The sequence below is a fragment of the Anser brachyrhynchus genome (genome assembly GCF_964034855.1).
Source record: "Anser brachyrhynchus genome assembly, chromosome: 27".
In the NCBI taxonomy this organism is placed as follows: Eukaryota; Metazoa; Chordata; class Aves; order Anseriformes; family Anatidae; genus Anser; species Anser brachyrhynchus.
In genome coordinates this window covers 3,648,582-3,662,797 of record NC_137720.1, presented here as the reverse complement: position 1 = coordinate 3,662,797, position 14,216 = coordinate 3,648,582, and the positions used below count along the sequence as shown (strand labels likewise).

Genomic DNA, 14,216 nt, shown 5'->3' with positions numbered 1-14,216 from the left:
TGTGCCTCCATATCACATGGAAATTCCCGACACTGGTGACCTTCCTTCAACCTCTCCACGCAGCCAAAATTTAGCGAAGTAGAGCCGCAGCCTGCCGTATTTCTTCTGTGCAAGCCCACGGCATGTTTTACGTCCTCCAGCTGGCACCAAACAGGAGGGGTGGGTTTTCAGCACCATTCTGAGCCTCCTGGGCAGCAGCACGTGGCCCCAAAACATCTCGCTTCCCTGACATTCGTCCTTTCTTCCCCTTCTGCCCCTCGGTGCCATATAGCCCTGCTAATGCCCCCCAAGAAAACCAAGAGGGGGGCTAGAAATTGCTCCATATAGCAGCCCTGGAAGGCATTTTACCCACCCAGCTCCAACCACTCGACCATCTCTGAAAGACCAAAGACACTTGGATTCACGGCAGCTCGTTAGCTGTTACCCCAAGGATGCTCAGGTGCGTTAGGGACGATGGGTCCCCACGGTGACTGTCCCCGTGTCCCCATCAGCCCGGCAGCCTCATCTGCACGGGCCGTGGTGCAGATTTTTTCCCTTTTTTTGGGGACGAGCCAGGCAGGGCTGTGCTGCCGGAGCAGCTGCGGCTCCCCGAGACCTCCACGCTTTGTTGCACGGCGCAGAAATGCCCTTCCCTGCGATCTGCTCCCGTCTAATCTCCATATCTCTGCGCTCAGCCTGTGTCAATATTTTGACACAAAGCACGGAGGAGTTTGTGTCCTTTCTCTGCTGAGATGACAGAGCTATTAATATATCTGATAACGAGCCCCGGTGATAAAGAGCTTCTAAGAAACAAGCCTGGATCCCAGGAAAGCGGTGTCACCCGAGCCTCCTGCTGCTCTCCGCTTGCCGCAGAAGACGCTGCCCTCTCCCAGGTGCCAGGAGCGGCTCCCTCCTGCCCCAGCCTGTGCCTCCCAATGCTCTGGCTATTGCCTTACCTGATCAAACGGGATTTAGAGTCAGCTGGACAGCATGGCTAACCTCGACTGGGCTCGTATTCCACTCTGACCTCACCACGGGTCTTTGCTAAGCCATATCCAGAGGCATGGGAGATCGCTCGCTCCCCACACACATCCCTGGGGAGGTTTCCCAATGCCCAAAGCAAGAGGGACAGAGGTGGGGAGCACCCGGCCCCGCTGCTGGGGCTCGGCTCTTCGGTCCCCAGCTGCTCACATGCACGCACAGCTGCACCAGTACCAGGCAGAGCTGGCTTTTGGGGAACTCCTCTCCCTGGGGCCGTGTTTGCTGTTTTACACCAACACCATGTGTGTTTAAGACCCCCCCAGCTGAGCTGCAAAGCCTCACGGGGAGGCTGGGCACCTTTGCACCCAGGAGCTCGGCAGCACTGCCTCCAAGCACGTGCTCAGTAATTCCCTGCGGATAAAGGCTGAGTCTCTGTCCCGTCAGCTGCTGGGGGCAGACAGCGTGCTGTGAGCACTGGATTTGAACAGGGACAGCTCTCCTGCTGCTTTCCCCGTGCTGACTTTGCAGAAAGCTGCCCAGAAGCGTGTCACAGCGCTTTGCTTGCTGTTGGAGACGCACGAGCCCTCAGCTGGCGCCCAGCCCTCGCTCAGCAAACGCAGCGCAGAGGCACTTGCAGGTGCCGTGGTTTATTGGCAACGGGAGACAGAGAACAATCTCACGCAGAAACCTTGGAGAGACAGAGGGCACGTGAGGGACCATAAAGGCCCGTAGGGACCCCACAGCACTCCAGCAAGGCTCGCTGGATTTCACTGCCCCCTCCTCTCTGCCGATGGGGCGAAGCCGACGCGGTTGTTCGCCATGTCGAAGACGCTGTAATACTCCTTGAGGAAGACGTCACCCAAAATCCAGAGCGGCTGCCCGTTCTGGGAGAGCAGGTAGGTGGCCTCGATCCCAAGGGTGCAGTAACCATTGCTCTGCAAGGGGGAGTAACGGGGAGTCAGGGCCTCGGAAAGCACCAGCACCCTGCAGCGGGGTGGGATCTGCTCGTACAGGGAGGGAGAGCATCGCTGTCCCCCCAAAAAAAACCCACCAGGTCCTTTCCCTTTGGGACCCAGCAGGGAGAGGCTGCTGGGTGATACATACGTTGAGGATGTAGGCAGAGGGGTGCAGCGGGAACGACGTGCCGTTGATGATGAAGGTGATGGTGGGCAAGTTGTGGACCTGGCTGCACTCAACAGCATACTGGGGAGAGAGGGTGACGGGGAGCTTTCTTAGGGTGATGGGGAGCTTAGGGTGACGGGGAGCTTGCTTAGGGTGATGGAGAGCTTGCTTAGGGTGACGGGGAGCTTAGGGTGACGGCGAGTTTAAGTTGATGGAGAACTTAGGGCTGGAGCAGCACCGACCACGAGAGGTGGCCCGCGCTGCGCAGCGCCCTGGCCGTGCACCAGGCTGCCTGCAGCACCGTGCTCTGCAGACGCCGCAGGGTTTTTGCAGGATCTGTTCAAACCCAGGGTTTCTGGCTCATTTGCAAGCCCCCCTGCTCCGTGCCCGCCTCCGAAGGAGGCCCAGCACTTACGCCGTAGCTGGTCTCCTGGGCGCCCATGGCCTGCAGGAAGCTGTTCAGGTACTGCTGGGGCACCGTGAGCAGGAATGTCCCCGTGTCCACGATGGCCTGGCAGCCCTGGCTGCACCAGCCCGTGGCCGACTGTCCGATGGCAAACCTGGGGAGAGAAAAGGGGGAAAGATGTCGCTTTAAGCACCCACCGGCAACACAACCTGTCTCGGCTGGGTCTGAAAGCCCGGGAGCCTCCAAGATGCAAAGCTCAGCCCTTGGCTCGGGGCTGGGTTTCCCAAGTGGGTGATGCCCGTCGGGGACGAACGCAACTCACTCGTTAATCGCCACCTGCCAGTACAGCTCCTGGGTCACCGGCGCCCACGCGATCTCCCCGGTGAACAGCCTCCTGTCCACGCCTCCGAGAATGAGCTCCCCCCCGTAGTTGTAGGTGGGGTGGCTGCGGAAGCAACGGGGTTAGAGGTGCAGAGAGCGAGCCACGGTGCGCACGGATCAGCGAGGGGTAAATTCACAAGGAAGCAGCGTGGGGACGGTCAGAGGGACCACATGCATGTGGGACATGCAGGCAGGTTTTACCGGGAGAAGTAGAAGCTGAAGATGGGCTTGGTGAGCTGGTTCTGCTGCAGCATGCCCTGCAGCGCGGTGGGCGTCCCTCCCACGGCCAGCGAGGGGTAAGCCATGCCCAGGATCCCGTCGAACTGGGCATAGTAGAAAGGCAGGGAGGGCTCGTTCTTGCTCAGCCCGAACTCCTGGTTTCTGACCTTGATGCTCTGGATCTGGAGGGGAAGGGGATGCCACGTCAGCCGTGATGGTGCAAACCCAAAGAGTGCAAGCCCGGAGAGCACACTGCAAGCCCACAGCTGGTGAAAACATCACCGGGCACCTGGCAAAACCACTAGGGATCAGGTTTTAAAAAGGTAAAACCCCAGCTGGGTAACTGAAGGGCGCAATAACCACTTTATGCTGGTCCTACCCATCTCAGGACCTGGTTTGTGCAAATATTGTCTACACAAGACACGCGACCTGCCCTGAAGCCGCCCCCCAGGCTCTTTCCATCAGGGAACTCAGCCGGAGCAGGGCTGCGCCCACCTGCAGCGTGTCGTAGCCCAGCATCACCGTCACCGAGCCGCTGCCATAGGACAGGCTGTAGGTCCGGCTGTTGTTGATGAAGGTGGAGGAGGCACGGGGGTTGAACTTGGCGTGATTTCCTGCGTGAGAGAGGAGGTGAGGGAGCTCCTGGGGATGCTACCGCCCGGTATCGCACCGGGGGGTCTCACCGGCAGGGCCGCAGGAGGGAGCAGGTCGGGCTGGGGATCTGCCCTGCGGCTGTTTCCAAGGCAGGCATTTTGCATCCCTGTTTTCTGTGCATCCCCTCGAGGGAATGACCATGGTGATCATAACCCCATCAGATTCCCAGTGTGAGCTCTTAAATCCCCGTGGCTGCCCGCAGCCGGCGCATGACAGTGGATGAGAACTACAGGCGAGCAGGCACCAGCTCCTCCAGCTGCAGCTCTGCTCTCCCCTCCGTCCATCCATGGAGAGCCAAGCACCGGCACTGTGATTTCAGCACCCTGAGGACACCCACAGCAGCCACAGAGATTTGGACACCATCATTAGCCAGCCACATAAAGGGAAAGGGCTCTGCGTCCTCAGAAAGCCCCAGAAAGGCAGTAGGGATAATTCTGGGGCTGACGTTGTGATTTTTCCCATGTGGTTGGACTAAACTGTGCTCTGGGGGGGGCTTTGTGCAACGCAAGCATCGCCCCTGCCGGTACTCACTGCAAGCCGGCGTCTGGCACAGGGTGGAGGGCACCCAGAGGTTGGAGGAGCCGGTGTCGAAGAGCACCAGGAAGTTCTGCGGGGGGGTCCCAATGCTGATCTTCCCGAAGTAGGAGGACTGCGGGCAAGAGGCAGGATGTCCCCACGGCCCCGGGGACGGCGATGGGACAGGCTTTCACCTCCCAGCCCCGTGTCGGGACCCAGCACTTTTCAGGGGTGCTGGAAAACCCAGGCTGACTCTTACAGGAGCAAAGGAGGTGGAAGGGACTGAACGGCCACCCTGCTTTTGCTCCCAGATAAAGTGATACGAAATATTTCTTTTGCTGCATATAGAAAAGTACAGCTTTTCAGGCTGGGAGAAAACGTTTCTAAAATCTAACACAGAAGCTTAAGAAAGAGTGAGAGAAAAAGAAATCTCACGCCCCTGGAGGCTCACGGGCGGACAGCTTGCTCCAACAGCTGGAAGCAAAGGGGGAACGTGTACTCACATCCAGATGGCTGGCTATCCGCTCGTGCACAACGTAGTTGTGCTTGACGTGGTATCTCCTGGCTGGGTCGTGCTTCATTTCCTTCAGGTAGTCCTCCAGCACGCCCGCCTCCCTCATCGCCTCCCGTGCGGACTTGTATTTCTTCAGTTTGATCCTGCACAGAGGGGGAAAATAAAAAATAAATTTAAAAGCAGGAAATCAGGAGACCGGACATTTTCAGATGATGCCTCCTCTGGGATCGATGAGCCGTCTGCTCGGCTGCTGGGCGCTTCTCCAGGGTCCCCTCCTAGCCAGGGACACGTTCTGGGCTGCTGCTGGTGCAGAACGATGGCTCATGGCGAGGCACGAGGCCAGATGCGCACAAAAACACCTTGTCCTCGGCTAGCACAGCACACGGGGGGCTACAAACCCGGCCGGGCTCTGCTCGCTGAGCTCTCCCCGCTCCCGCAGACCCACCTCAGCAGCCCCTCCGAGAGCTGGAGGCACAGCACGGCCAGGATGAGCCACTTCATGGTGCTGGCACCCCCGGCTCCGCGCATCCCCTCCGCAGGCTGCAGCGGCTGGGTGAGCCACCCGGGCTCCTGGCTTTATAGTGGCAAGCAGTGACCCCCCCCTTATCTGCTGACCTCTGTTTTCCATTACCAGAACCTGTAACCCTGGCTTGAAGGGTTTCTTTGTATTTGGGGCCACAAGGATCTGGGGAATTTTGTATCCTCAGCGGGGCGCCCAGATGAGAACAGAGCGACTCGCGCCTTCAGTGGCCACATCAAAGCATCGCCATCGGCCAAGGGGCCGGTTCTTATCGCAGCGGGGAGAGGAGTTATCAAAAAGTCAGCACGCTGGAGCCGTTTTCTCTCAAACCTGTTCCACCCTTCCCAAAACAAAGGCGCTCACAGCTCGCGGCGCGGGGAGGAACCTCGGTGCTCTTTTGCCTCCCTTTCAGCCGCCCAGGCACACCGAGCTCCGCCACGAGGAGGTTGTGGCGTGGAGGAGCAGCGGGTGCTGGAGCCAAGGCTTTTCCAGAGCCCGTTGCAGGGCTCTGCTGCCCACCCAGGGGCTCGGTGAGCCCACGAGGCTCCTTCTCGTGCCTCCTCCTAGGTGGCCTCAGCACCCTTCTGCCTCCTGCTCCGTCCTTCTCCGCTCCTTCAGCAGCTTCACAGTCCTTCGCTGTCCAAGTCCAGCCGGTTTCCATCTACTTTCACACTGGTTAGGACAAAAATCACTTAAAAAAATTATATGTATATATGAGGAACAACGGATAAAATATATATACATGAGGAATAATGGATGGGCATTCATCCTGGGTTGAAAAGCAGGTGCTGTGCTACCGGCCTCGGGGACAGCTAACGCCCTGCGGAGGGAGAGCTCTGGGGCATGAAGATGCAGCTTCACACATGGGGTCCTCACCCCGGCACTGAAGGTCAGGAAATTGCTGGTTTGCATTTTTTTTTTTTTATAATTTTTTTCCCTGTGAAACAAGAGACCCGCAAACACAGATCTCCCAAATGGCCAACAAACGCAGCAAATGGACCAAAATGTTTTCGGTTATAACCTAAACATTTCCTGGCAGCAGGAAAACTGAGAAGTTTTGTGTAAAGCCACACCTATGGAGCTTCCTACGGGAACACAGGTGGTGATACGTGACCGGGTGACACCGGGATGTCACCCCAGGGCAGCTGGTCCCCACTGAGCCCACGGGGGCGGCTGACCCCTCCGTGTTTTTGTGAATCTGCCCAGAAGCGTGCAAGCAGCTGCTGAGCACGATGCTTTACCCCGTTAGCAACCACTGGGGGATAACCAGGCAGGGAATCCCACAGCTATGTAACCGCTCTCCGTGGCATCCGGCATCCCCCGTGCTAAAAACCGATTTATGCAGAGCAGATTGCAGCTGAAAACAACTCACGACCCTGCCCTGTCCCTGTGCCATCCCGCAGACTCCCCCACAGCACCAGGACACCTCCAGGAGCCACAGCGGGGCCCGGCCAAGACAAACCCAGCCTGGAGGCGATGCCCCCACAGCTCAGCACCCCGTGCCCCCCTGGGACCCTGTGCCGAGCAGCCCGGCTCTTTGCTGCTCTCCGTTATCTGCTGCTACCGCGGCGCTCATCCCGTGTCGGCGCTGTGCACATATTTCACTCCCCCGGGAGCACCAGGAAGTGCGTGTCCTTTGCTGGATATTGAGACTGTAGTAAAGCAATTATCTTGTTTGCTAGCAGGATTGATAGAAAGATCAACTTATTAAGATTGGATAAAAAGCAAATTCTGGCTGAAAGCAAAGATCGGTTATCAAAACGTCAATATACCGAGTGTTATCTGCAGGTCCCCACGGGGACTCGGGCTTGCCAACAGACAAAGGAATAAGGTGCCCTCTACAGCACGCACAAACATTCTACTTTTGGCACTTTTTGACCCCAAAAATGTTAGATGGGGTTTGTTTGCTGAGGGATTTAGGCAGATTATGGGGTTGCAGTTTCTGACATCGGTGGCCATGCAGCCTTGCACGGGGCAGCGCTCACCTGCAGTGCTGGGCACGGGGCATCTCCTTGCACCAGGCTCTGACCACGTCCCTCTACTCACTTTTGGTTTCCTTTCCAAAAGCGTTGATGCAACATCCCAGCTCAGCCACGAGCCGTGCCCGCCCCAGGAGCCGTCCTTGCAGAGCAGTCAGCAGAACCCCACGGCCGCACCGCCACGATGGTGCAAGAACAGCAAGAGAGGAGCCGTCAGCAGACGTCCTGGCCACCCTGAGGGCACAGACATCTTCGACACGAGCCAGCAAATCCCCTTCCACCAACAGACCACCAGCCCCTAAAGAGGCAGCTACCACAGAATCACAGAATATTTAGGGATTGGAAGGGGCCTTGAAAGATCATCTAGTCCAATCCCCCATCCACCACCTCACAAAAGCTCTCAGAGCCTTGCACCAGATTGGAAATGGCTCTAAAGTGGCAGCCAGCCTCCCCCGTGAGCAGAGACCTTTCCAACCACCCCGAATTTCCTGGTCTGCTCCAGGCTCTGCCCTACCGATAGCAGAAATGCAGAGAGGTGACCGGTCCCAGCTCCGAGGCAATTTGCCACCCCAGCTCCCAGGCCTCTGCCCAGCCACAAAATGCTGCTGTTTGTCCCAGAAAACGAGAGCACATTAATTTTAATGATCATGAACATCGGTGAGCAGAAACCTGGGCCAACCCCGTCCTCCCCAGCCTGCGGGTTTGAGCTGGGAGAGGCTCAGCTGGAGAGGGCAGGGGCATCGGACCTAAGCGGAGAGGAGAGGGGAGAAGGTAATCATCAAGCGTTTCAAGCCTGAGATGTTCGTTTGCCTGACGCTTGGCCACTTTCTAAGATTCTTTTAGCTAAATAACACCCTTGTGCTTGGTTTAACATTGAGTTTGCTGCTGCTCTGAACAGTCTGCCTGCAGCAAAGTTGGCTGTGACCTCTCTTTTCATCTGCTCTCATCGAGTCTGAGAATATTCTCAGGCTTGCTTGTACCAAAAAAGAAGAAAAATAAATATCATGAAAAAAAAAGCACAAATGCTTTATCTTATTTTTATGGACTTTTATTTCTTTGTAGTGCCCTTTGGAAATAAAATCGTATCCAACAGAGGTGTCTAAAAGAAGGGGGCTTTGCAGGGAAGGGGATGCTCCAGCGCGTGGCGACACGAGGAGCTGGGGCGTGGGGCGAGCAGCGACGGGGTCAGCGCGGGACCCGGGGTCACTCACGCAGCGGTGGCGAAGCCCACTTGGTTGTTGCCCATGTCGTAGATGGAGTAGTAGGACCTCAGGAAGACGTCGCCGAGGATCCACAGCGGCTGCCCGTTCTGGGAGGGCAGGTAGGTGGATTCGATCCCGACGGTGCAGTAGCCGCTGTTGCTCTGGTGGGAGGAAAGATCCGTGTTGGAAAGCTCCGAATTCACAGCTCCAGGCTCCCCCCACTGAAGGGGGTCTCGCAGCAGGGCTGTGACCGCCGTGCCCCCCTCCAGCCTCATCCCCTGCGGCTCAGACCCCGTCGGGCAGCGAGATGCCGTACCTGGAGCATGTAGGCGGAGGGAGGCAGGGGGAAGCTGGTGCCACTGATGACAAAGGTGAGGGTGGGCATGCTCCCGATGTTGCTGCAGCTCGCCACGTACTAGGGAGAGAGAACGCCACAGCTGGTTTGTAGCCGGGGGGCTCCGTGCAGACACGGCTCAGCGTCTGCTGGGACACGGGTGACAGGCTCCCAGCACGAGCTGCCACCCCCGAACCCAGGGAGGCAAATTTTATCAGATCCATCATTTCCTCTGCAGAAATTACAGCAAAAACTGGATTTCCAATGCCCGTCCGACCCAGCTGCCTGCTTGTGACAGATGCATCCCCTTTATCTAGTCCTCCTTTTGCCCAGCCTGGTCTCACCTGGCCGTTGCCGTCAGCCTGAGCTCCGATGTACTGCATCAGCTGGGTGAAGACTTGAGTGGGGACGGTGAGGAGGGAGGTCCCCGTGTCGACGATTCCCTGACAGCCCTGGCTACACCAGCCGCTGCTCTGCCCACCGATGGAGATGCTGCAGAAGGAGAAGACAAGCTGCTCGTGAAACGTGCCCTGACGTGCTGCAGGATGAACGCAGGGCGGGAGCACAGTGTATGAGGAATGATTGAATTTTACCTCCAAAACCTGCACATTTAAAAGTCTGGTTTTCTCTGATTATACATAAGCAGAGTGAGGATTAGACCCCAGAGCCCCAAAATGCCTGAAATCTGAAATCTTTGAAGCCACCAAAGATGACAGAAAGGTTCCCCTTGTGGCCACAGATCTAAGACAAGCTAGAGGAAGCTGAAGAAAGCAGCATTTTACTCTTCGATCCCGATCTGCCAGTAGCTGGTCTGGGTGACGGGGGTCCAGGTGATCTGCCCCGTGTACAGGTTGGGGTCGACGCCTCCGAAGATGAGCTCTCCGCCTTGGCTGCCCTCCTGCCTGCAGGAGGAAGGCACAGGGACACACTCGGGTATTTGCAGCCATCGGCGTCCGCTGACAGCAGCCTGCTGCTAGCATGGTGCGTGCCAGCAAGTGGAACAGGGAGCGGAAAAGGTTGAACAGGGAGGAGAGCAGGAACGAAGCACAAATTTCCAGGCCCTCCTGAAGGTTTCATGAGGTTTGTAACAAAAAAAAAAAAAAAAAAAGAATATTGCTGGAGAGCACGAAGACAGCACAAGGTGGAAGGAAAAAGGGGAAGGGGCGCATCCTTACCCGCTCAGGTAGAAGCTGAAGATGGGGGAATCCAGCAGGTTTTGCTGCAGCATGCTCTGCATCACCGTGGTGGCACCGCCGGCAGAAAGGGAAGGGAAGGCCAGCCCCAGGATGCCATCGAACGGGGAGTACACAAAGTTGGTGCCAGGCTCGGTCTCACTCAGGCCGAACTCCTGGTTGGTGATGGAGAGACCTTGGACCTAGGGATGGAGAGAAAAGGGGCAGAGCCCACCTGAGAGCACAGCCCAGCGCAGCGGGACCCCAGGAGGCGGCAGGACACCGGGCTACGCAGCGGGACGGCGAGCCAAAATCAGTGCAAATACAATGTATTACGCAGAATAAGAGACTGTTAGAGCCAAGCAATAGATTTCCCGCTTTTTGCTCCCAAGGGAAAACCCCAGAAGCAATCAAGCTGTTTTTTTTCCAGGTGCGCACTCCCATCTCAAGGGCACACAGGGGACCGGGGCGCCCCGCGCTCCCCCCGCCACGGTGTCACTCACTGTGACCGTGTCGTAGCCGAAGATGCCGGTGAGGCTGCCCGTTCCATACTGCAGGGAGAAGTACTCGTCCTGGGTTGAAAACGTGGAGGACTGGTTGGGGTTGAACAGGTTGTGGTTGGCTGGATTGGGAGAGCAAAGCAGAAGGGTGACGGTTCCAGCCAGGGGCTGCTTTTGATAAAACAAGCAGTAAGGCAAGCCCTAAATACGATAACGGTGGAAAGAAACGTCCCCCCAACTTGACTGGGGCCTCCAAAGTCTAGGATCCAAAGGGATTGCCCACCCTCAGCCCTTTTTTTGCCACCCACCCCTTGCCCAGGAGCTACTCACTGCAGGCCTGGCTCTGGCACAGGGTGGAGGGCACCCAGAGGTTGGAGGAGCCGGTGTCGAAGAGCACCAGGAAGTTCTGCGGGGGGGTCCCAATGCTGATCTCCCCGTAGTAGGACATCTGGAGGAAAGGGGATGCTCTTCCCATCCCATCCCCAGCCAACAAACAGCACCACGAGGTGCGCTTGCTAAATCTCAGCCCCGCCGGCATTACGGGACTGGGGGTTCCCAGCGCCGCTTCATGGGGCCGGAGGGTCTGCCAGAGTCAGTGCTCTGCTCTATTGATCATTTACACCACCGTGCTCCCAGCAAGGGGGTTTAAAACAGCTGCACACATTGAGCCTGGCGCGCAACGTCGCTCTTTGCTTGGGCTCTCCCACCAAGCACAGCTCCCGGTTGGTGCCATGATGGCCCAGACGTGGCCGCAGCAGCTGTGTTTGTGAGCTGCTCAGGGCACATGGATCCTTCCCTCAGTGCCCCACGAGCTGCTTTCGGTGTATTTCCAAAACAGAAGACAGTACACAGCTGAGCAGCTCCATCCGCATTAACAAACGTTTCCTCTTTTCCTACGCTGCCACGAGAACGGCCGCCGAAATAAACGGTGGGGTTCAAGGTCCTACGTGGAACTTCCCAAACTTCCCTCTCTTTTCTCATTTCGGTCCTCCCGTCTCTTCTCTCCCTTATTTTCAGCTAATGGATACTCACATCCATGCTGTTGGACAGGGGCTCGTAGGTGCTGGAGAAGTTGTTGAAGAACTTGTAGGCAGGGTCGTGGTAGCGGTGCCTCCGCAGGTACTCGTGGAGCACGCCCTTCTCCTTCATGGCTTCCCGGATGGACTTGCCTTTCTTCAGAGGAATCCTGCACGCAACGAGCAGAAGTCAGCAGGTCGGTGTTCTGTGAAGCAAGCCTTCACCTCTCCAGCTCCTTCAGTTTTATTCCTCCATCCATCTTTTCTGCCTCCCTGCCCTGGCTGACTCCTCTCCCACAGGCAGATTTGCTCCGATCAGCACATCCCTGGAGGGAAGTGGCCCAGTCTTGGCCACGGGAAGAGTCCTGGGCTTCGGGTCCCGATCCCTTCAACTAATGAAAAATGAGTTTGACATCAGGCCTGCCTTGTCCATGACCTCCCTGGGATACAGGGAGCTGCACTGTGAAATACGATTTATTATTTTTTTTTTAATGTGAAAGCCAACCCAACGTGACCGTTTTCTAAAGAGTACTCAGCAATACTAAGCCCTGGCCCCAGATAAAACCTAAGACCCCCAACGCATTTCACACTGCCGCCCTTCCTGACTTGCCACAACGCTGGGAACAGCTGAACCCCGACCGAGGTTCCTCCGTGCTCACCTCAGCAGCCCCTCGGAGAGGTGCAGGCACACCAGAGCAAGGAGCAGCCACTTCATGGTGATCTTCTCTTGCTGGCAGGTTCCGAGGAGACCTTCAAAGCCCCACAGCCCACCCTTTTATACCCCAAACGCTCGCTATCTCCCTGCATCAGCATCCACACATGCCTGAGGTTTATCAGTGCACCCATAATATTTGCAGGAGACTTTCCCGCAACCCTAAGGAATATCTTGAAAACTCCAAAGTCAAACACCAGTGGCTAATGCCATTGTACGTACAAGCTATTTTTTTGAAAAACAACAACGAGAAAAAGCTGATAAGAAAGACTTCTTGGGAATAATCCAAACCTACAAGAGTCAAGTTTGCTGCTACCCAACTCCTTCTGGATTCGATAGGGCTATCAAATACTTCCTTGGGAGAGAAATGGAAAACGGTTTCCAGGAATAGGATGGAAAGACTAACATGGGTTATCAGCAGTTGTGTTATCTCCTGTTTCCATTCCAGCTCTTACCTCTAGCACTTTAGAAGGTCCCAGAATGACCCTGGACGAGAGAAACCCACGGGCTTGCAGAGGAGGCTCCGTGCACAAAGGATTGCTCGCTTAGGAAGATGCGGGTGGCCCTATTAGTGGTTCTTAACCGGGCTCCTGCTGGGGAAGAGCTTTCAGGAGGGACTTCCATGCACCAAGGGATTAAGCTGTGCATGTTGTCACACAACTAGCTCTCCTTTGCTGTAACTCGGACAAACAGGCCAACCCACCCTGCACCAAGTGGTGGCAGAACCCAAGGAAAGGCACCGTGCCCAGGGGAGGCCAGCACGGCCACGGAGAGCGAAGCCACGTCTTGCTCAGCACGAGCTGAAGCACCTCGTTCCCACCAGCCCCCCAAATCCCACCCCTCCAAACCTCACACTACCCCCGGTGGAAACAGGGCATCTTAAGGGCAGGACTCCAGCGAGCACGGATCCCCCCGCTGCGTTCAGCCCACGTTCAGCACGTCAAAGTCCAAGGCAACCTCGTGCTTTCCTCCTGCTTGTCTCGGTGGAAGGCTGGTCCACGATGAACTGTCGGTGGTGGCTGTGCCCTAAAAAGAAATTCTGCTGAAGACTCGGTAGTTTCAGAGCCTCAGCCAAACGTTTCTGCACCAAGCTCCGGCCCCTGCTCAAAAAAACATCGCATGAAGTTATCCCACAGAGGCATCCCCATGGTCGCCAGCCAGCAGAGGCGGAAAGGCACCTGTTTGTGCACAAGGTTTTTTTATTTTCCAAATTTATTGCAGTTTTTCCCTATTTTTTTCCTGTTAATCAAAGCCTCACTGAATTGCTTCCCTTCTGGTTTCCTCTCCAAGAGGAGATTTTAGACCACCACCAGCAGTAAGCAGGAGCTGTTCCACCCTGGGACGCAGGTTTACCCCTCCCTGGGGCAGGAGAGGTGCCGGGGCAAAGCGAGAAGGAATAGGGCCGCGGGGAGCTGTCTGCACCATCAGCCCTCTCCTCCTCAGCAGTTGGGTTTAGGAACACAATACGTGCCAAATATTTTGTGTCCCGGCTTATTATCAGAAGGACAAAATATCTTTTTAACTCAAACGTTATCTTATCACCGAGGATTGGCACAAGCAGCAGCAACTGTTCACTCCCTGGCCAAAACAAGAGGGGGACAAAAAGGACATGGCTGACCAGGACGTGAGGTGACCAAACCTTCCCCACGGAGCTAATTGCTTTTTTATTTAACCTGTGTCTCACCTTTGGAGTCCACGAGAGCAGGGACAAGGCTGTGCCTGGTCATGATGGGAGATGCATCATTTATCGTCACCTATAAAAAAGTGTATTTTAGTAAAAAGGTTGGCTGGGGATGGGTTACCATCCACAGGAATCGCTCAGAGGTGTGTAATTTCCCTCTTAGAACCGTGACCAAGTTCAATATAGTCGTTTTTAGTTCAAAAGAGCCGCTTTGTTCCTTTCTTCTCAAAAATCAAGCTCCCAAAACAACTGGTCCTGAAGACATCAGACATGCCACAGCCAGACCTGCTGCGGGCCCACGGGCGCCAGGGTGAAAAGGGTGAATTGC

The 14,216-nt window shown here is 56.3% G+C and overlaps 2 protein-coding genes across 4 annotated transcripts; both read right to left on the bottom strand.

Moving 5' to 3' along the window:
- Positions 1-1,603: 1,603 nt before the first annotated feature.
- Positions 1,604-7,384, bottom strand: LOC308183197 (pepsin B-like; the record flags this gene model as incomplete). Of its 3 annotated transcripts, none has more annotated exons than XM_080568942.1 (9): positions 1,604-1,895; positions 2,065-2,163; positions 2,498-2,642; positions 2,811-2,933; positions 3,071-3,270; positions 3,584-3,702; positions 4,274-4,391; positions 4,762-4,915; positions 7,278-7,384. In XM_080568942.1, the coding sequence occupies 9 exons, from the start codon at positions 7,298-7,300 to the stop codon at positions 1,728-1,730; spliced, it is 1,149 nt and encodes a 382-aa protein (XP_080425068.1). In that variant the 3' UTR covers positions 1,604-1,727. The 3 variants fall into 3 exon arrangements, with proteins under 3 accessions (XP_080425068.1, XP_080425069.1, XP_080425067.1); XM_080568943.1 differs by lacking the exon at positions 7,278-7,384 and adding an exon at positions 5,218-5,300; XM_080568941.1 differs by having other exon boundaries at positions 1,703-2,163.
- Positions 7,265-14,188, bottom strand: LOC308183196 (gastricsin-like). Its single transcript, XM_080568940.1, has 12 exons — positions 13,892-14,188; positions 13,066-13,233; positions 12,155-12,797; positions 11,512-11,665; positions 10,810-10,927; positions 10,483-10,601; positions 9,983-10,182; positions 9,590-9,709; positions 9,152-9,299; positions 8,790-8,888; positions 8,483-8,634; positions 7,265-7,505 (listed from the first exon to the last, which is right to left on the bottom strand). The coding sequence occupies exons 3-12, from the start codon at positions 12,208-12,210 to the stop codon at positions 7,331-7,333; spliced, it is 1,341 nt and encodes a 446-aa protein (XP_080425066.1). The 5' UTR covers positions 12,211-12,797; positions 13,066-13,233; positions 13,892-14,188; the 3' UTR covers positions 7,265-7,330.
- Between the last annotated feature and the right edge of the window lie 28 nt (positions 14,189-14,216).